General features: G+C 45.6%; 1 protein-coding gene across 1 annotated transcript in view; it reads left to right on the top strand.

Annotated features, from left to right (window-relative positions):
- FOXRED2 (FAD dependent oxidoreductase domain containing 2) overlaps positions 1 to 14123 on the top strand; it is a 72113-nt gene extending 57990 nt beyond the window's left edge. Inside the window, exons 7-9 of the mRNA XM_029590413.1 lie at positions 6079 to 6320; positions 8865 to 9035; positions 11338 to 14123. Coding sequence (XP_029446273.1) covers positions 6079 to 6320; positions 8865 to 9035; positions 11338 to 11594 — 670 coding nt within the window. The 3' untranslated portion in view covers positions 11595 to 14123. The remainder of the gene's footprint in view (positions 1 to 6078; positions 6321 to 8864; positions 9036 to 11337) is intronic.
- Positions 14124 to 18781: the final 4658 nt, after the last annotated feature.

Genomic DNA, 18781 nt, shown 5'->3' with positions numbered 1-18781 from the left:
TATGCTTTAGAACAAAGATCATTGATCATTTTAGTACCCATTTTATGGACCGACTCCAACTGATTTTATAGTCAGTCTCCAGAACTGTGCACAGTTTTTCGAATGAGGTCTCACCAGGGACTTATACAGGAGCAATATCGCCTTCTTTTTTGTTGTCTGACCATTCCTCTCCCTATGCAGCCAAGCACCTTTCTGTCATTTGCCATCGCTTTATCCACCTTAAGATCATCAGATACAATCCCCGCCAGATCCCGCTCTTCTTTCATGCTTAGAAGAATTTCACCCCTTGTAATATACCTCTCCCTTGGGGTTTTTGCAGCCTAAATGCATTACTCTGCATTTTTTTAGCATTAAATCTTAGCTGCCTTACTCTAGACCATTCCTCGAGCTTCACTAGATCTCTCCTCATGTTTTCCACTCCTCCCTGGCTGTGGAATATGCTTAAAAACCCAGGACAGACAGCAGATGTCAAAGTAATGGGCAGCTGCAGGCATGGCAAAAATTTAAAGATTTCTTTAGTAGAAGAATTCTTTATCCCTTTTAGATGCACTTCATCAGTGCAAAGCATCTGTTGTCACTGTGCCTGCTCATCCATATACATGTATCAGGGGCCCTCTTCATGGATAGATTTGGCTGCTAAAAAGTAGGGGAAGTCTCTCACTGAGGTTCCAGCACTCCTCACAAATTTCAGTGCTAGGAGGGATCCCCCGATAGATGTGCCAGAAGAGCAGGGAGTAGGTGGGAACTGGCATTTAACCCACAAGACCACAGGATGCTCCGTCTTTATATTATGCTTTAGGTATCTCTTTTTTTCCAGCTTGTTTGGTTTTTACACAGTGCTCTGTGAGCGTTTACAACACAGTCTCAACAAATGTAAAGTCACCATCCTCCGACTCCCTCTCTGGATGCATGCAAAGGCGCCGTAGAGAGAGCCGTCCTGAACCAGTGTTTTTTTTAGGCACAAGTGGATCGGTCTGCATGGAGGTGTAAAAGGGACTATAGGATCCCAAGTCCGAGGAGTTTTCACCTTCAATTGCCTCTCCTGGATCCAGCCAGAAGCAGTCTCCAGTGGTGGCTAGTGTTGTTGGGGTCATCCGGGTCCAGGTTCGGTTTTTTTGAGTATAGGTTTAAGGGTGGCCAATTTGAGAACATCCGGGAAGATTCCTTGTGAGAGGGAGCAGTTGATAATATCTGCTAGATGTTTAGAGATGGATTCCAGTATGAGAATCAGAAGTTTGGATGGGATTTGGTCTAGAGGGTGAGTGGAGGGTTTCATTCTTTTTATCAGGTTTTCCACCTCTATAGTGTAAGTGGGATCGAAGGATTCCAAACCTGCATCTGGGTTCGGGGGGTGGGGGGGATCCAGAGACAACGTGTTAGGGCTGGTAGGTAATCTGGCCAGGGTATTGGAGATTTTGTTCTGGAAGAATAAGGCCAGATCATTGGCTTTCGATTGGGCTAGGTCGTCAGGGATTGTTGGGGGAGCAGTTTTGGTGAGTTCCGATACGTACGAGAAAAGAGACCTTGCATCGAAGATCATATCATGGATACGGTGGGCGTAGAAATCTCTTTTTGTTTTAGCGTTGCAGTTCTGTAGTGGTGGAGAACGGCTTTATATATGGTTAGAGAGTGAGGGTTGGGGTTCTTCCTCCATTCCTTTTCTTTCCGTCTCAGGCTTTGTTTTTGTGCGCGGAGCTCCATTGAGAACCATGGCTGCTTGTTTTTTTGAGAAGGGTTTATATTTTTTGTCGACAGTGGGCATAAGTTGTTGGCTATAGTTTCTGTGATATTTTGCCGAGAGAATAGCTGCATTGGGGTTTGATAGATCCAGGTTAGAGAGTTCTTTTGTCAGAGAGTTGCCGAGAGCTTCTGATGGACACGGTTTCCTGTAGTGCAGTGTGGTGAGCTGAGGGGATGCAGAAGATCTTGTCATCGATCTGAGGGTGGAGGTGATCATGAAATGGTCTGACCATGGAATAGGAAGGCATAGAGGGGGTGAGAGTGGAGTAAGGCTGGAGTTTGTGAAGATAAGGTCAAGGGTATGACCTCCTTTATGTGTGGGTTGGTTGATGAGTTGTTTGAAGCCCATGTCCGAGAGGGCGGATAAGAGGGCTTCGCAGTTAGATGATCGAGAATTGGCGTCAATGTGTAGATTAAAGTCCCCAAGTATAATGGCTGGTGAGTCCAGGTTTAAGTATTTTGCTATGATTTCCACTATAGGAGAGGCATCTAAGTCTAATAATCCAGGGGGGGGCATATGTGAGGAGGATTTGGAGAGATTTGGATTTGAACAAGCCTACCTCTAGTTTAGGTATTGTATTGATAGGTTGTAGGGTGAGATTAAGATCTTTTTTGGCAGCCAGGAGGAGACCTCCCCCTTTTTTCTTTTGTCTGGGGATGGAGAAGACATCGTATATCTGGGTAGGAAGTTGATTTGTTAAGACTGTGTCTGTGAGCTTCATCCAGGTCTCTGTGATAGCACAGATGTCTGGTTTGGCGTCAAGCAAGTAGTCGTGTAGAATGTGGGTTTTTTTGGTGATTGATTGGGCATTGAATAGTGTTAGAGTGAATAGGGCAAGCCCAAGGAGTTGAGTAAGAGGGGAGATCATCACCGGCGTGAGATTTCTACGGGATATGAGTTGGTATCGCATCGGTGGCTTCATCTTGAGGGAGGTACTGTGATATAATATGGGTATTGAGTATCCTAGCATCCTTAGAGGATTAGAATGAGCTTGCGTGGCCGGTCTCCGGACAAAATTCTTTGGTCTAAGTTAATCTGTAGGGCTACACTTTGGGGCTGCACGAAGGAGTGCACAAAGGGGCCTGCCCCTTTGTTGCGCTCCTTCGGCGTGCGGCGCCGGGCTGATTTTAATTTTAAAGGCCTCCGGAGCCTCTCAGGATTTGCTGATAGGAGCGGCTGCTCCTATTGGCTGGTCCTCGCAGGGCTGCTTCGTGGGCTTATGTTGGGGCTGCTTCGTGGGCCTATGTTGGGAAGGAATCTTAGTCCATCCCTACCTGGACGACTGGCTCATTTGGGCGAAGTCAAAAGAACTGTGTCTTCAAGCGGTGGAACGAGTCTTGCACCTTCTCCGCTCCCTCGGCTGGGTCGTCAATTTCCCCAAAAGCAACCTTACTCCTTGTCAGACCCTAGACTTCTTAGGAGCACGCTTTGATACTAATGCCGGGAAAGTCTTCCTGCGCCAGGAATGGGCTCAGTCTCTTCTAATGCAGGTCCAGCACTTCTGGAGCCTCCAGCTTCCCACCGCGTGGGATTACCTCCAAGTCCTAGGCACTATGGCTTCTACTATAAATTTAGTGCCGTGGGCTTTTGCGCATAAGCGCCCCCTACAGAGGGCGTTACTCTCCCGCTGGAAGCCGGTATCTCAGGATTTTCAAGCCCTACTTCCACTGCCCGACATAGCCAGCCACAGCCTGGGCAGGTGGCTCAGCCTCGACCACTTGCTGAAGGGAGTGGATCTGGAAGTCCCACAGTGGGTGATCGTCACAACGGATGCGAGCCTCTCCAGCTGTGGAGCAGTGTGCCAGCGGCAGTCGGCTTAGGGACTTTGGATGTCACTCCAGCCCTCATGGCCAATCAACTGACTGAAGACCAGAGCGGTCCGTCTTGCCCTGCAGCAATTCCTCCCTTTTGGTTCATCATCAAGCGGTGCGGATCCTCTCCGGCAATGCAACAAGGTGGCATACATCAATCACCAAGGAGGGACGAGGAGCCAACATGTCACGCGGGAAGCGGACAAGCTGATGGCGTGGACGGAGCTCCACCTTACTCGCCTCGCCACATCCCACATAGCCGGGGTCGACAACGTTCAGGCAGACTTCCTAAGCCGACAACGCATAGATCCAGGGGAGTGGGAGCTGTCCGAGGAAGCGGTGTCGCTCCTCTTCAGCAGATGGGGAGCCCCACACCTGGACTTGATGGCAACGCTCCGGAATGTGAAGGCTCCCCGCTTCTTCAGCCGCCGCCGAGAACACGGCGCAGAGGGCGTGGATTCTCTCGTCCTTCCCTGGCCGCAAAATCTCCTCCTCTATGTATTCCCGCCATGGTCCCTGGTGGGCAAGGTGCTGCGCAGAATAGAGTTTCATCAGGGGCCTGTCATTCTGGTGGCCCCAGAATGGCCTTGAAGACCATGGTTTGCAGACCTCGTCAACCTAGTGGTTGACAGTCCTCTCTGCCTCGGACACCTACCGAACCTTCTGCGCCAAGGGCCAGTATTTTTAGACCGGGCAGATCGCTTTTGTCTTGCGGCATGGCTTTTGAATGGCAGAGGTTGAGGAGACGTGGCTATCCAGAAGCAGTCATCTCCACACTCCTCAAGGCACGTAAGACATCCACCTCCATTTCCTTTATCCGGATCTGGAAAGTGTTTGAGGCTTCGCGCACTTCCATGGACATCTCTCCACGCCGGGCTTCCATTGCACATGTTTTGACTTTCCTACACCATGGCCTGGACAAGGGCTTGGCATACAATTCCCTGCGGATTCAGGTCGCAGCACTTGGGGCTCTGGTTCGTCATCAGGAGACAGCACCTCTTTCTGCACTTCCAGATATTGTCCGATTTTTGAAAGGAGTAAAGCATGTCAGGCCACCGATTCACCTCCTTTGTCCTTCATGGAGTCTCAACTTGGTCCTTCGGGTGCTCACCGGCCCGCCATTTGATCCTTTGCGGAGCACATCTCTCAAGGATCTCACCCTCAAAGCAGCCTTCCTTGTGTCCATTTGTTCTGCGCGCCAAATCTCAGAGTTACAGGCTCTATCCTGCAGAGAACCTTTTCTCAGTTTTACGGCCTCCGGGATGTCCCTGTCCACAGTGCCCTCCTTGCCTAAGGTGGTTTTGCCTTTTCATCTGAATCAGTCGGTGGAACTTCCTTCGCCGCCGAGGATCGGCTGGACCTTCGGAGACTGGATGTTAAACGGGTTCTTATTCGTTATCTGGAGGTCACCAATGAGTTTTGCTTATCGGACCACCTGTTTGTTCTCTGGAGCAGTCCCAGGCGCGGCCATCAGGCATCCAAAACCACGATTGCGCGCTGGTTGAAGGATTCCATTGCTTCAGCATATATTGGTCTCTGCTGTCGCCCTCCAGAGGGCATCAAGGCTCATTTACTCTGTGCTCAAGAACCTCCTGGGCTGAGAGTCGATCTGTCTCACCGCAGGAGATATGTAGAGCTGCTGCATGGAAATTGTTGCATACCTTTGCATGACACTATGCTTGAATCTGCAACCTCCTGGGTTTGGCTCCTTTGGAGCCCAGGTGAGTCGAGCCAGGCTATCCAGGGCCCATCCTACGTAGGGAAGCTTTGGTTCATCCCTCTGTCTGGACTGATCCGGGTACATACAGGGAAAAGAAAATTATTCCTTACCTGCTAATTTTCGTTCCTGTAGTACCACGGATCAGTCCAGACTCCCACCCTCAGATTCATGGGTTTGGGAAAGCGGCTCTCCTTACCAGCATCCTTACCAGCGGCTCTCCTTACCAGCATCCTTACCAGCATCTGTTACAGCAGAGAGCATAAATAAAATAAATATGCTCCCTGCTGTTATTACTGTTCTTACCAGTTGGTTCATGTTGCAAGTTTTTTGCCTGTTGGCATGTTTCTTCCAAAATTTTGTTACGGTTCATGAGTTGAGTATTTTATACCGATTCCTTGATCCATCCAAACGTTTTCTCTTGCTTTGATATTCTTAACACTGAAGAGACAAAGAGGGTGCTCCAGCTTATAAGAGGCCAGCCTTTGAGTTTTGCTCTGACTCTACCTGCTGGAAGGGGGACATAACCCACTCTCTGGACTGATCTGTGGTACTACAGGAACGAAAATTAGCAGGTAAGGAATAATTTTCTTCTCAGAGTCATCGAAGCCACACAGAATGTGTCAGAAACATGAAATGGGAGAGCAGGAATTGCTGAGGGAGGTGAGGGAGCTAAGAAAACAAAAGGGGGGTAGATTTAAAAATGAAGGTCAAGTGCTGCCTCTCAGGGTACATTTTGATTTCAGAGCTGAAGAGACAGAAGATCTTGTTTTTAACCCTCTCTGACCTCCTCCTTATGCACGCTGCAGAGATTCCAGGGCATTCGAGTATTTAGAGGAGTATCCGATCAGAATCCTGCCGGAGCTGGAGAAGCACACAGGGAAGGAAGTGCAGGACGGGCTGTTTGTCGTTACCCTGGAATATGGCAAGAACTTTTCAGGACCTGAGAAAGATGTCTTTTACAACAACCGGGCGGTCGGGGAAGCCCAGCATGCCTGGCAGTCCAACTTCCTGCATCCCATCATCTACTTCTACAGACACCTGCCAACAGGTTAGTACAGTGGGGCAATTTCCTGCCTCCCCCCTCCCCCCCCTCCCCCGCCTCAAGGTAAAACAACTTGGCCGGCTCAGTGATGCTGCTGCGCGCCGCCGTGCGGAAGCTACTGGGCTCAATTCCCAGCACAGGTCTTCCCGCTCCCCCAGGCCGGTCAGGGGCCAGGCATGCTGCGGAGACAGCACTCACAACCTCCAGAGGAAGAGGGAGTCTGGGTCATCGCACAATGGTGATCTCTGGTGGCTGGATTTCAGGACCTGTGATTGCAGGATTCTGGAAGGAGCCCCCATCCCCCAGCAGGCCCAGAACTGTGGCTGATATGACTTGACTGAGGTAAACTGGGAGGAGATATAAAATGGGAGAAAATCCATGGGTAGTTGTGAATGAGGCTCCTGGAGCCAGGATCCCAGCTTCGGTTCTGTCCGAGGAGGAGGAGGAAGAAACTGCCGGGTCCAAAACAAACCAACAAGACAAATGTCTGCAGCGGCCTGGCAGAGAGAGTGTAAATGGCCAAACTGGCTGGTCAGAATTACATATTGTGGTTGTAATTAGCTGAAGGTAACTTTTTTAAAAGCAACTAGTTAATTTTAATTTTTAATATTTTGGCATTTATTTATTTATTTATTTATTTGCTTTTGTGTACAGACATTCGATCGAGATATAGATGAAGGTAATTTTGCCAAAATGAAAGGCAAGCTACGAGGTTATAGTGTACATAAAATAAATTTGAACTGTTGTCCCTGGATACTGAGCAATATTTCAAAAGTGCTCATGAAAGAAGTGATCCAGCAGTATCAGTTTAGTATGTCACTGCTACCTCACTGCCTTTTACATTCTTTCAGCTGTTTGTTTATTTTTTTTTACTGTACAGTGTGTCACTGATATTACATCATGCTTGCTGGGACCTGATTGGTTTAGGTAGCGTGTGTGGTGATATTCATGACATCATAGCCAAAGAGGACTGGTTGGCTGCAGTGGGTGAGCTGATGTGATTAGCCCTTTCACACATGGCTGTATTTCAGGCCGTGCAGGTGACTTTCAGGGCTCAGATTAAAGAATTAAAAAAATATTGTTAGTCACATTTAGCATTTTGTGCAGGATGAGGGTTATCACTTGTACTAAGTATGCTTTGCTCTTGGCACCTCAGAAACCCACGCCCTGCAATGTCTCAGGTACAGCAATTTGTTTCTGGCAGGTCTGGGCTCAGTTCTTGAGCCTGACTCCTGCTCCTTGGGGAAGGCTGCAGATGCTATGGAGGGAGCTTTCACAGGCCCTGGGGTTGGGAATCCCAGTCATCACATAATGGCAACACCCAGTGATTGGCCTCAGTGCACGCATATCAACTTCCATTCAGTAGCTGGGCTATACAGAAGGAGGCTACAGAAAATAGATGGGACCCAATGTGAATGAAGGTTCCTGGTGTTGCAGCCCCAGAAGGGTCTAGTTCCCACTGAGTTAGAAGCCCAAAAAAGCAGGAGCAAGATGCTAGGCCAAAAAAGGGAAAAACTTAATTTTTTTTCCTCTGTTTATCATTCTTGACAGAGCTTTTTTCTTCTCTCCACTTTACAAGTTTCTTTTCTTATTCCTTCCTATTTGGCACCCATCAGGGATCCATAATGGGCAGCTTGCATATTTTTATCCCATATTCCCTTTTAATGTGTAGGTCAAGTGGCCGAGGAATCTAAGCGAGGCAATGGCCAGAGCTAGAGTGATGTTAGGGTGCAATGGAGAGGCATAACCCATAGGAAAAAGCAAATGATATCTCTGTACAAGGGGAAGGGGAAGGTGAGACCTCACCTAGGATATTGTGTTCAGCTTTGGAAGCCATTCCTCTGAAACAATATAGACAAGTTAGAGCTGTCCAGGGAGAGGCCCTACCAAAATGGTGCACGTTCTGCACCAGAGACCATATAACATGAGACTGAAGGAACTTAACATACATATTCCCTACAGGAGAGGAGAGACAGAGGGGATATATGATAGAGACATTCAAATACCTCAAAGACCTAAAGAAGGTGCAAAAAGCAAACCTTTTTCAGAGGAAAGAATGATCTAGAATGAGAGGACATGGTATGAGGCCTCCAGGAAGCAGGCTCGGGAGCAGTGTCTGAACATATTTCCTTACAGAAAGGATGGTAGAAACATGGAATGGTAGTAGAGATGAGAATTATAACAGAATTTAGGAAAGTCTGGGATAAGAACTGAAGATCCCTAGTTGCAGAGTAATGAAGGGAAAAGCCAGAGGTCAACTAGGGTCTTCGGCACTTTTTGGTGAAATGAAACCAGACTGGATAGGCCTTACATGTCATAGTCATCTCTGCCTCTGTGTCCAGATGGCACATGGACATCACCAGAACCTGCACTGGCTTCTCTGTGACAGACCTCCTCTACCATTTGTACACTGATTGGAATATGGGAACCTGCATGTTACAGTTCATCTCAGGATGACAGTATGACTTCAATAAATGTAGAGAGTTGCACCGTATGCCAGCAGTTTGAATAGATAAACCCACTTCCTCACCTCTCTCTGTCTGCCAACAGAACAGATGATGAAGCTCCGCCCCAAGGGCTGGCCCCTCCCGCGCCCTGACGCCATCCACCATATGGTGGAAGACTTCCACACAGACTGGACTGCCCCCAACGCTCACATTCTGCCTCTGAGGCGCTTCTTGGAGAACTGCCTGGACACTGATCTTCGTGCCTTCTTTGCTGGTAAGGTGCATGGGAGGAAAGGGCAGGTGGGGGGGCTGCAGGACTGTCATGGTGAAAGTCACGTGTGTGGAATTTGAAGCTGCTGTTTAAAGGGGTCAAAAGGAATATGGGCCAGATACAGGGAAGATGCCAGGGTAACATGGAGATGTAAAGGTAGCTGGCATCCATTTTGTGTAGGGGCGGGCTTGTATTAACTTTGTTTTGTGTACATGGTGGCTATTACAAACAATATAATGGCAATGGCAAACCTTCAGTATGGTCGGATAGGTTATAATAACACAATATATTCCACTTTCTTTCTTGAGCCATGACTTACTCCCACTCCCACTTCCACTCCTTAAGGGATACGGAAGCAAAAGAAAGCAAGAAAAATCCCATATCCATGAGCAAGCTGGTAGTTATCATTTTGCTTCAGATCAGCTGTCAGCGTGTGCATCTCCATTCTCTCCCTCAAGCTTAAAGCCAGTCATAGAATGGCAGGGGTAGAAGGGCTCTAATTTCTCCTAAGGACCCAAAGCTTGCCTACCTATAGGAACTAACTTTTGAAGCAAATCTTCATATGTAGTCCAGGTGACATTCAACAGTATTAACCCAAAAAGCATAAACCTGGGCACCCGCAGAGCACAACCAGTCCTTTGATTTCCTGAATATGGCCCTGAACTATTTTTCAGAAGTCAGCCAGTTTGAGACAATGAAAAATAATAGGAGAGAGTTCCAGTTCCTCTAACATTCAGCCCTTGCCATTATTCCCATATCTTTGTCGAACCAGAGTATAACAAGCTCCTGGGATGACCACCCTATGCTTGATCACAGCAAGAGACCCAAAATTCAACTCCAGTTTTATTATTTATTAATTTTATTTTCTCTGATTTACTGTATAAACAGATACCTTCACAAAAATGCTTGTGGTGGTAAGCAATGAAAATTAAAAACATAAGCAGTCATAATAAATAACATCTAATACATGAACCATAACTCATAAAACAGAAAATGGCGGTCATGAACATAAGTACATAAGTTTGTTTATTCCATTTTTATGTTATACCATTTCTACATATTTAAGGCAGTTTAAAACTTTACATACATAATTATTTAAACATAAAGCAATATAATAAAATAATGTCATATCATAATACTCATAATACCATCAATAAAAACAGCCTAAAAAATAAAAATGTATATAGCATTATCACAGCCCCCACCATTAAAAAAACCCGAGGAATCCACATATACCTTAGCAAAAAGAAGAGCCTTCACTTTCTTCCTAAACCTAGATAATTATCATCCTACGTTAGGTAGAAAGAGACAGTTTTTTGCAGAAGCATTTCTGTGTAATGCGAAAAGTTAATTTAATGCCTTATAAGAGAGAAAAACCAGTTATGATTTATTCATAGATATACAAAAATAGGGAATCCAATAATGCTAGACACTTATGAAATATCAGTATATATAAGAGGTCTAGCCCAAGTGCAAGTGAGGATTGTATGGAAACATCCAGGGAAACCTCATATGGTGCCCACGATAGGCTATTTTAATGCCTATGTGGCTACTGCAACTCCAACCCCAATACTGTGGATGTCAGACTGGTTTATAATCATTGGTTGCCCCCAGACGTAATGATGCTTTGCTTATTATTTATAAAGCTATCATTTGAGTCCGGTATGAATCCACTACTGTGGATAGAAGTACTGGTATACAAAAAGTTTGTTATACCAGACTATCGTATTATGCTCACTATTTTGGTGCCAAGATTATGATCAGGAATCTTCATGCAGCAAGTGTATCAGTCCCAACACTGTAGTGTTTCGAATGTGAGTTCTTCATCAGGGAATCACTTATAGGCATGGGATTTGTATGTGAATCTCGGCTGGTAATACTCTGTTTGTTGTGGTCAATGTGCTTCCACGGTGAAAACTCTTAGCTCGGTGTGCGATCTCGGTCTGCGCATCTGGCTGTCTTGACATTGACTTTGTCACATGAGCATAACATTATCTACTGCATCGGGAATTTAAAAAAAAAATTTAACCTGAGGGTCAAAAATGTGCACTGGAAACCAGCACAAGGTTTAATACTCAGCTACTCAGCTTGTTGCATCGGCCTGTAAGGGGGTTAATTAATAAAGGTTTTCTCCCATGTTGTCTCTGGGGGGAAAATGTTTAGTGAATAGGGCCCTAAGTGCACAAAGGACCTGCTTCTCTCTTTTCTGCTGCCGCTGCTCCCTCTGATATGTTTACTGAGACATACTTCCTGCTACGCACCCAAAGAAAAAAATAACTCCTTCTTTTGTTTCCCTCCTCCTCAGAGTCCTGTTTTTTGTTTGCTCTGACGAATCGGAAATCTCCACCCTTTTGCCAGCAGGGGTACCTGCGAATGCAAGGGCTTGTGGGCAACCAGCAGCTGCGACACCATGCCGTGGACGCTGGCCTCCTGGAGGACTATGCGACGCTGGAACCCGCAGAAGAGCAAGCAGATCGTGGGTCACATGACCTGCCTGGGGGTCACATGGCTGGTAGGGCAGGCGACCAGCTGTTTTCTGTCCAGCTGAAGGAAGAACTCTAATTTCTGTTTTTAATTGGCTCTCACGAGCTGTACTTTTGTCTGTCGCTGAGCACTGCATCACACTGATGGGTCTGCAGAGGTTGGAGTCTGTACGCCGGTGCCTCCTAAGACGAGTTTCACGCTGAGCTCTCTCTGCATGGAGCTGCATGCATGCCAGCACAAAGGGTGGAGTTTGGTTCAGTACAGACACATTCAACAATGCCACACGTGCAACATGGTTTTTAACAGATGACTGCAGCAAGCACGACAGCCTGACCTGACAAGCTGCAGGACATTCAGACGTTTTGCAAACAGTGATACCTTAGGGACATTATCCAGCATAATCCACTGATTGGGCTTCATTTAGCACACATTCCCATGCAAAACATGTCAGTCCTCAAGCCTTTCCTAGAGATGTGGGTGGGATATTGTTGCTTTGGCCAGGCAATTTTTTTTCTTTCTTTGGGGTTTCCAGTTCATTTGGAAAGGGCCTTTATTATGCTACACTGCCAGAAGCCTTATTTTGCAATTATCCATTCCTTCTAGCCCAGGCATGACCACAACAGTCTTCTGCCATGGACCACAAATCTTGTTTCCCCTCCAGAAAACATGCATTCTGAATTTGTTCAGTAGAAGCTGTAATACCCTTTGCACCACCATCCACAGCCTGCTGCCTTCATAACAGCCCCAGCAGACCCGAGGAACAGGTGGGCTTAAGAATCAAACCAGCACTCCTGTATGGTATCTGTACATAGGCAACTTTTCTATTGCTCAGTGGGGGGGGGGGTTTGGATTTTTTTTACTGACTGCTGGCCTCTGATCTTGGTGCACCGTATAATAATTTGAGGTCATATGAATGCTTTTCATTCAGGTAACCTGCTTTTCATTCAGGTAAGATCTCCGTAAATTTAAAAATAGGAGCACTTTAGAAGTAGATATATGCTGTTGCCTCCTGGTTGACATCCTGACATTCTTTTTCTAGTGACTGGACGTAATAAAACCTTCCAAAGGGAGAGGATAGGAATGCTGTTACTGTTATCCCTGCATTCCATATGGCTAGAGAGAGGCACAGCAGGTTGTCAGAGTGCTACAGAGAATCAGCAACTGGCTCAGAAGTAGAACCCAGTACTGCTGACTTCTAAACCAACCCCCCCCCCCCCCCATCCTCCTCAGACATAGAGGAAGCCTGAGACTGGCCTTTCCTCTCGGAGGAGCTTGTCTTTCCGTGTAGTGGGCTGTAATAGTGCCATTGTGTCGCTCCCTAGGGCATCAGCCCAACAGGAGCCCCCCCAAAGATCCCTCCCCCCCCCCCCCCCCCCCCCCCCCCCCGTGATACGAGCTTGGTACTGTACCCTTCCTCCTCTTCCTCATTGGTGAGGCCCAGTCATTTCAGGAGTGGTTTCTGCTGCTTGTCCTGCGACACGGGGCACCCTCGCTTGCATGCACATTCAGCTGGGCAGCCTGCTGCTCCTGGGTCGGAAACAAAGCATTTTTGCTTTCGCTGAGCTAGTCGGGAGGGTGCCTTCCCCAAACATCCGCTTTCAGTAAGAACAGTTATTAGAGAGCTGCTTGCCATGATAAGGGATCCTGTATTTGGAGATCTTTTCTAATAACCTTTTATTTAAAGAAGAACGTGGGGTATACATTTACAGCATGTATTAGCAACCTGCAATACAAATCCAGTATTTGTTTACAGCAGGTCAGGGGAGCAAGAACAGTGCAGTACTTTTGAAATATTGTCTTTTTTTTTTTTTTTTTTACAGCTGTAATCATATAGGAAGTATAAGATATATGTATTGATCATATAGGAAGTATACAGTACTACCATCTCATATATAATGGGAAATATAGCATCATGTTAATCTATCAGTCCAAAAATTATAAATAACATAACAAAGTATTCGCATCTGCTATGACAATCTAACAAAGAACTGTATTGTATAAACATCCCAAAATACATTTTATAAATGGGGGGGGGGAATTTCCCCCCCCCCCCAAAAAAAAAAATCCCAGCCCTACACATAATCAGACAATACAGCCCTGTCATACTACCTTTCATATGTCACATTCACCATCACTATTCAGTATTCAAAGTCATCGTTCAATGCAAAACAACCTTCTAATTGATCTGGAGTATTACTAAGAGTCTGGGGCACGAGAGGAGTGGGTAAGAATACTCATTCAAGATTTAAGAAAAAATAAAAAGATGCTGGCCGTTTATTTAATTGAATATGTAGTTATGCACTATTTTGAGAAATATCTGCCCAGTACCAAAGAATTTTGAAAAGGAGGTAGGTAATACAGCAAAGGTGGCGTTTCAAAGATTTTTGTGGTCTCTCTGCACCACCTAATTTGTGAGAAGTGCATCCAACCTTTCAATTTTCATCCAGTCAGCAAGCTTCTGATCCCACTCACACTGTGAAGGACTCTTGGGTTATATACAATATTTTCTTTTGTTAATAAATGCAGAATTCAAATGAATTTAATCATGTGTTTTGAAGCGTTATTTAAGCACAATACAGAATCCATCATTAAAAATTCACCACTTGGTTTCTGATGTATAACTTTTTCAATGACGTTTAATACTGTTTCCCAAAATCAAAATTTTGTTCTTTGTGCAGCATTGTTTTCAATATAAGTGCCTCTATGAATATGACATTTTTTATACATAGTCTGTAATTTTCATTTTGTAAGCTTTAACTGTGTCTGTATGAGTCCTATGTGTAACCCAGGCACATTTCCAGGTTACCAGGAAGCCCTGGGATCATATGGACTAGGGCGGCGATTCTCAACCGGTGTGTCGCCAAGCACCGGCAGGTGGATTGCGGCGCTCAGGTGTCCCCTTGCCCCAGGTGTGCTTCTCTTCTCCTCGGGGGTGGAATGGCCTATCAGAGGATCGATCATCCCCCGGTGGGCCAATGCAGTTCATAGCAGAGTAATGCTGCAGGCCGTCACCGGAGGCCAGGCCGGTGGCAGTTGAAGAGCGGATAGACCCTGCGTGCCGCCACTGGAGACCAGACCCGGCGGGGCCTGAAAAGTGGAGTGACGCTGCGTGCTGCTGCCGGAGGCCAGGCCGGCAGCAGCTGAAGAGCGGGGAGACCCTTGTGGAGATTGAAAAGCGGAGTGACGTTGCGTGCTGCCCCCGCCAGAGGCCAGGCGGGCAGCGGATGAAGAGCAGAGAGACCCTGCGGGGCCTGAAAAGCAGAGTGACTCTGCATGCAACTGCCAGAGGCCAGCGGAGGCCAGGCTTATTGGGACAAACAATGATAAGAGGCTCCACATGAGAGAGGAAACTTGCTTGTGTGGGTATGTGAGTGGTAGCTTTGTGTGTGTGAATGTGTGTGAGTGGCAACTTTGTGTGTGTAGTAGAATGGGTGCCTGAATGGCAGCTTTGTATGTGTGTGTGGTCGAATGGGTGCCTGGGTGGGTGAGTGGCAGCTTTGTGTGTGTGTGGTAGAATGGGTGCCCAGGTACATGAGTGGTAGCTTTGTGTGTGTGTAGTAGAATGGGTGCCTGGGTGAGTGAGTGGGCACATTATTCCCTTTCTGCTGCTCATCCCTGCAATGTTGCTACACCCTCCCTGTGCCTGAAGAATCAAAGGATCGTGGCCTTGCAGCACAGGTTGTCCCTGCCTCCTAACTGCTGGTGTTTGAATGACATCATCAGATGCTAACAGCCGAGGAGCTAGAAGCAGCCCATGTTGCAAGGCCACGATTCTCTGAATATTTGAAGCATGGAGGGTCAGTGAAGGGATTGCGACAGCACCGGCAGAGAGGAAATGATGCACTTGCCTCTTGTGGTGAGTGAGGGGATTGTGGGTGAGAAGGTATGGGAGGGGGAACAAGACTGCTGGGGACTGGGGAACAATTTCTGGGAAGCCCGTGTGCGAATATGTGTGTGAGCCTGAGAGAGAAGGAGCCAGCATTTGTGTGTGTGTGTGTGTGTATGTGTGCGTGCCTGAGAGGGAGCCAGTGTGTATGTATGTGCGTGCCTGAGAGAGGGAGCCAGTATGTAAGTGTGTGCCTGAGAGAGGGAGACAGCATATGGCTGTGTGTGCCTGAGAGAGAAGGGGAGGGAGCCAGTGTGTATGTTTGTGTCTGTGAGTGTGTGTGATTTTTGAAAGAGAATTTGTTATGTCTGTGTGAGCATGAGAATGAATGCGTGTGTGTATATGAGAGAGGAGAAAGTTTGTGCACCTTCCTTTCCCTCCCACTAATTCATGACATTTATATTTATTAAAATTTGTTAATTGCCTAACATTAGACTAGGTCTAAGCAATATATAATGAAACATACATAAAATTAACAAAACAGTAAAAATAAAACAATAAATAAAATAAAACTGAATAAAATTATATATAAGCAAGCTTAAATAAAAAGGTCTTCAAGAGATCTCTGAATGTTTTAATGGAATCACATAAACGGAGTTCCATCGAAAAAGAGTTCCAAAGGACTGGGCAGGCAACAGAGAAGGCACATTCTCGAGAAATATATAATCGTGCAAATTTTGGTGATGGAATGTCCAAGAGACCCATCTGTGAACACCGCGAATTTCTGAATGGTTGATATGTCTTTACAATGGCATTAGACCATAGGCTGGAATAATTGTTAATTAGTTTAAAAATAGTCATGCCTATTTTATATTTGATTCACTCATTGATAGAGAGCCAATGTAAATCAATCAAAACAGGAGTGATGTGGTCATAGCGTTTTATGCCTGCAATCAAACAGGCAGATGAGTTAGGTTCCATATTAGGAGCTAGCACCCATGAAAGAGATCTAGGCATCATAGTGGATAACATTGAAATCGTCTGTTCAGTGTGCTGCAGCAGTCAAAAAAGCAAACAGAATGTTGGGAATTATTGGAAAGGGAATGGTGAATAAAACAAAAAATGTTATAATGCCTGTATATTGCTCCATGGTGAGACTGCACCTTGAATACTGTGTACAATTCTGGTCACCGCATCTCAAAAAAGATATAATTGCGATGCAGAAAGTACAGAGAGACGGCTGAGGGGGGATATGATAGAGGTGTTTAAAATCATGAGAGGTCTAGAACAAGTAAATGTGAATCGGTTATTTACTCTTTCGGATAACAGAAAGACTAGGGGGCACTCCATGAAGTTAGCATGTGGCACATTTAAAACTAATTGGAGAAAGTTCTTTTTCACTCAAAGCACAATTAAACGCTGGAATTTGTTGCCAGAGGATGTGGTTAGTGCAGTTAGTGTAGCTGTGTTTAAAAAAGGATTGGATAAGTTCTTGGAGAAGTCCATTACCTGCTATTAATTGTCTTAGGGCTGGATTTTAATACCTACGCCCGATTTTATAACAAGTGGCGCAGCCGCGTGCATGTTATAAAATCCGGGGTCAGCGCGTGCAAGGGGGTGCACAATAGTGCACCTTGTGCGCACCGAGCCCTTGGGGAACCCTGATGGCTTTCCCTGTTCCCTCCGAGGCCGCTCTGAAATCAGAGCGGCCTCGGAGGGAACTTTCCTTCCGCCCCCTGCCCCCAGCCTGAAAACCAAATACCCCCGTACCTTTATCTCAGAAGTTACGTCTGCCAGAGGCTTTATGTGCGCCACCGGGCCTTTTGAAAATAGGCCCAGCGTGTAGGCTTTTAAAATCTGCCCCTTAGAAAATAGCCACTGCTATTACTAGCAACAGTAGCATGGGATAACCTTCATTTTTGGGTACTTGCCAGGTTCTTATGGCCTGGATTGGCTACTGGATTGGCCACTGTTGGAAACAGGATGCTGGGCTTGATGGACCCTTGGTCTGACTCAGTATGGCATGTTCTTAAGAACAGTTGTAGTGGTTGCAATGTTGAACAAGAAAGGCCCACATACAGGCCGTTGCAATAATCAATGATTGGAAAAATAGAGGCTTGTATCACAGTACAAAATTCTGTAGCATGCAAAAGCTTTTTTAGGCCAGCTAAAACACGTAGTCTAAAAAAAGCCCTTTCTCAATCTCAGGGTCACCAGTTGTTAAAAAGTCCCAAGAATGGAGCATGAGTGTTTTTTTTATTCTTATTGATTTTAATTAATCAGGTGTTATATGATCTGTATGATGTTTTGAAATATTTTATTGGTGTTTGAGAAATTTAGAAAAAATATTATGTGAGTTTTTAATTATTGGATGTTATTCTGTTCATCAGCTGTCTTGAAATATTAATTATTTTTATTTAGTATGGTTTTACCATTATAATTGATGCTTTATATTTCTTGATTTTATTGCTTGATGTTTCCTGCGGAATAGTGATGTTTCTGTTTTTCCCTTGGTGTATTACATACAGTCTGACTGTTGCAATTTCCAGTTCAGTTTTTGTCTGCATTTTTCCATTTATACTTTATGGTCACTTTATTCTGTATTTGGTGAGGGTCTGTCTGTGTTTTGTATGTGTGAGTGAAGTTAAGTATCATGCAAACATGTCATTTCTATGTAGGGATCTACAGCAGCTTGGCTTGTTTGTTTTTGTAATAGGAAGTGCATTGGTGCTTTAGGGGCCTGCTCTAATATTTGCAGTGCTGCCCTTTCATAGGTAGGGTTGTAACTGAGTGCTGGCAGTTAGTGCTGTTTTGGAAAAGGAAATTTATTATATTGTCATTGTAATTTAGTTTGCTCATGCCTTTTTGAGGACTAAGCCCACACCTAAAATGTGTTACAATAGTCCTAATACTATATGTGTTCCAGATGTCTTTTTGACTTTTATGCAGGGTTTTCTGGTTGACACCACAGCAGTGCATGTAAATGTACATGCTGTTGTTATATTTTTACTTTAATAGACTGTACTTTGAATGTCCTTTTTCATGTAAAATCTTGTATTATAAATGCATTGTGAGAATGACCAAGCATAACTTTACTCTTTGAAGTCAGGAAACATGCTGGCTCCAGCTTTCTTCATGCAATTTTAACTTCTATTACCATAAACACCAAAATAGCACACGGACTGCCTACCTTTGCAGTGTACTTACAGTTCATTGGATCAGGTCAGGAGCTGTCTTCTCCTGGAAAGGTAGGGGGCCTCCTGATTCCAGATGGGCTCATATTTTTATTCCCCTCCCATCCAGGACCTGCCCACAGAGCAAAGGAGGAAAACAGGGTCATTTCATGCATAATTTTAAATTATGTTTGGAGAGGGCTGGGCACAAAGCTGTAAGATTCACTTAGGATGCCTAACACCCTTGCACTGACTCTGATTAGAAA

This window comes from Rhinatrema bivittatum, chromosome 2 (genome assembly GCF_901001135.1).
Source record: "Rhinatrema bivittatum chromosome 2, aRhiBiv1.1, whole genome shotgun sequence".
Classification (NCBI taxonomy): domain Eukaryota; kingdom Metazoa; phylum Chordata; class Amphibia; order Gymnophiona; family Rhinatrematidae; genus Rhinatrema; species Rhinatrema bivittatum.
Note: the sequence above shows the minus strand (reverse complement) of the source record. Positions and strands in the feature narration are given on the sequence as shown.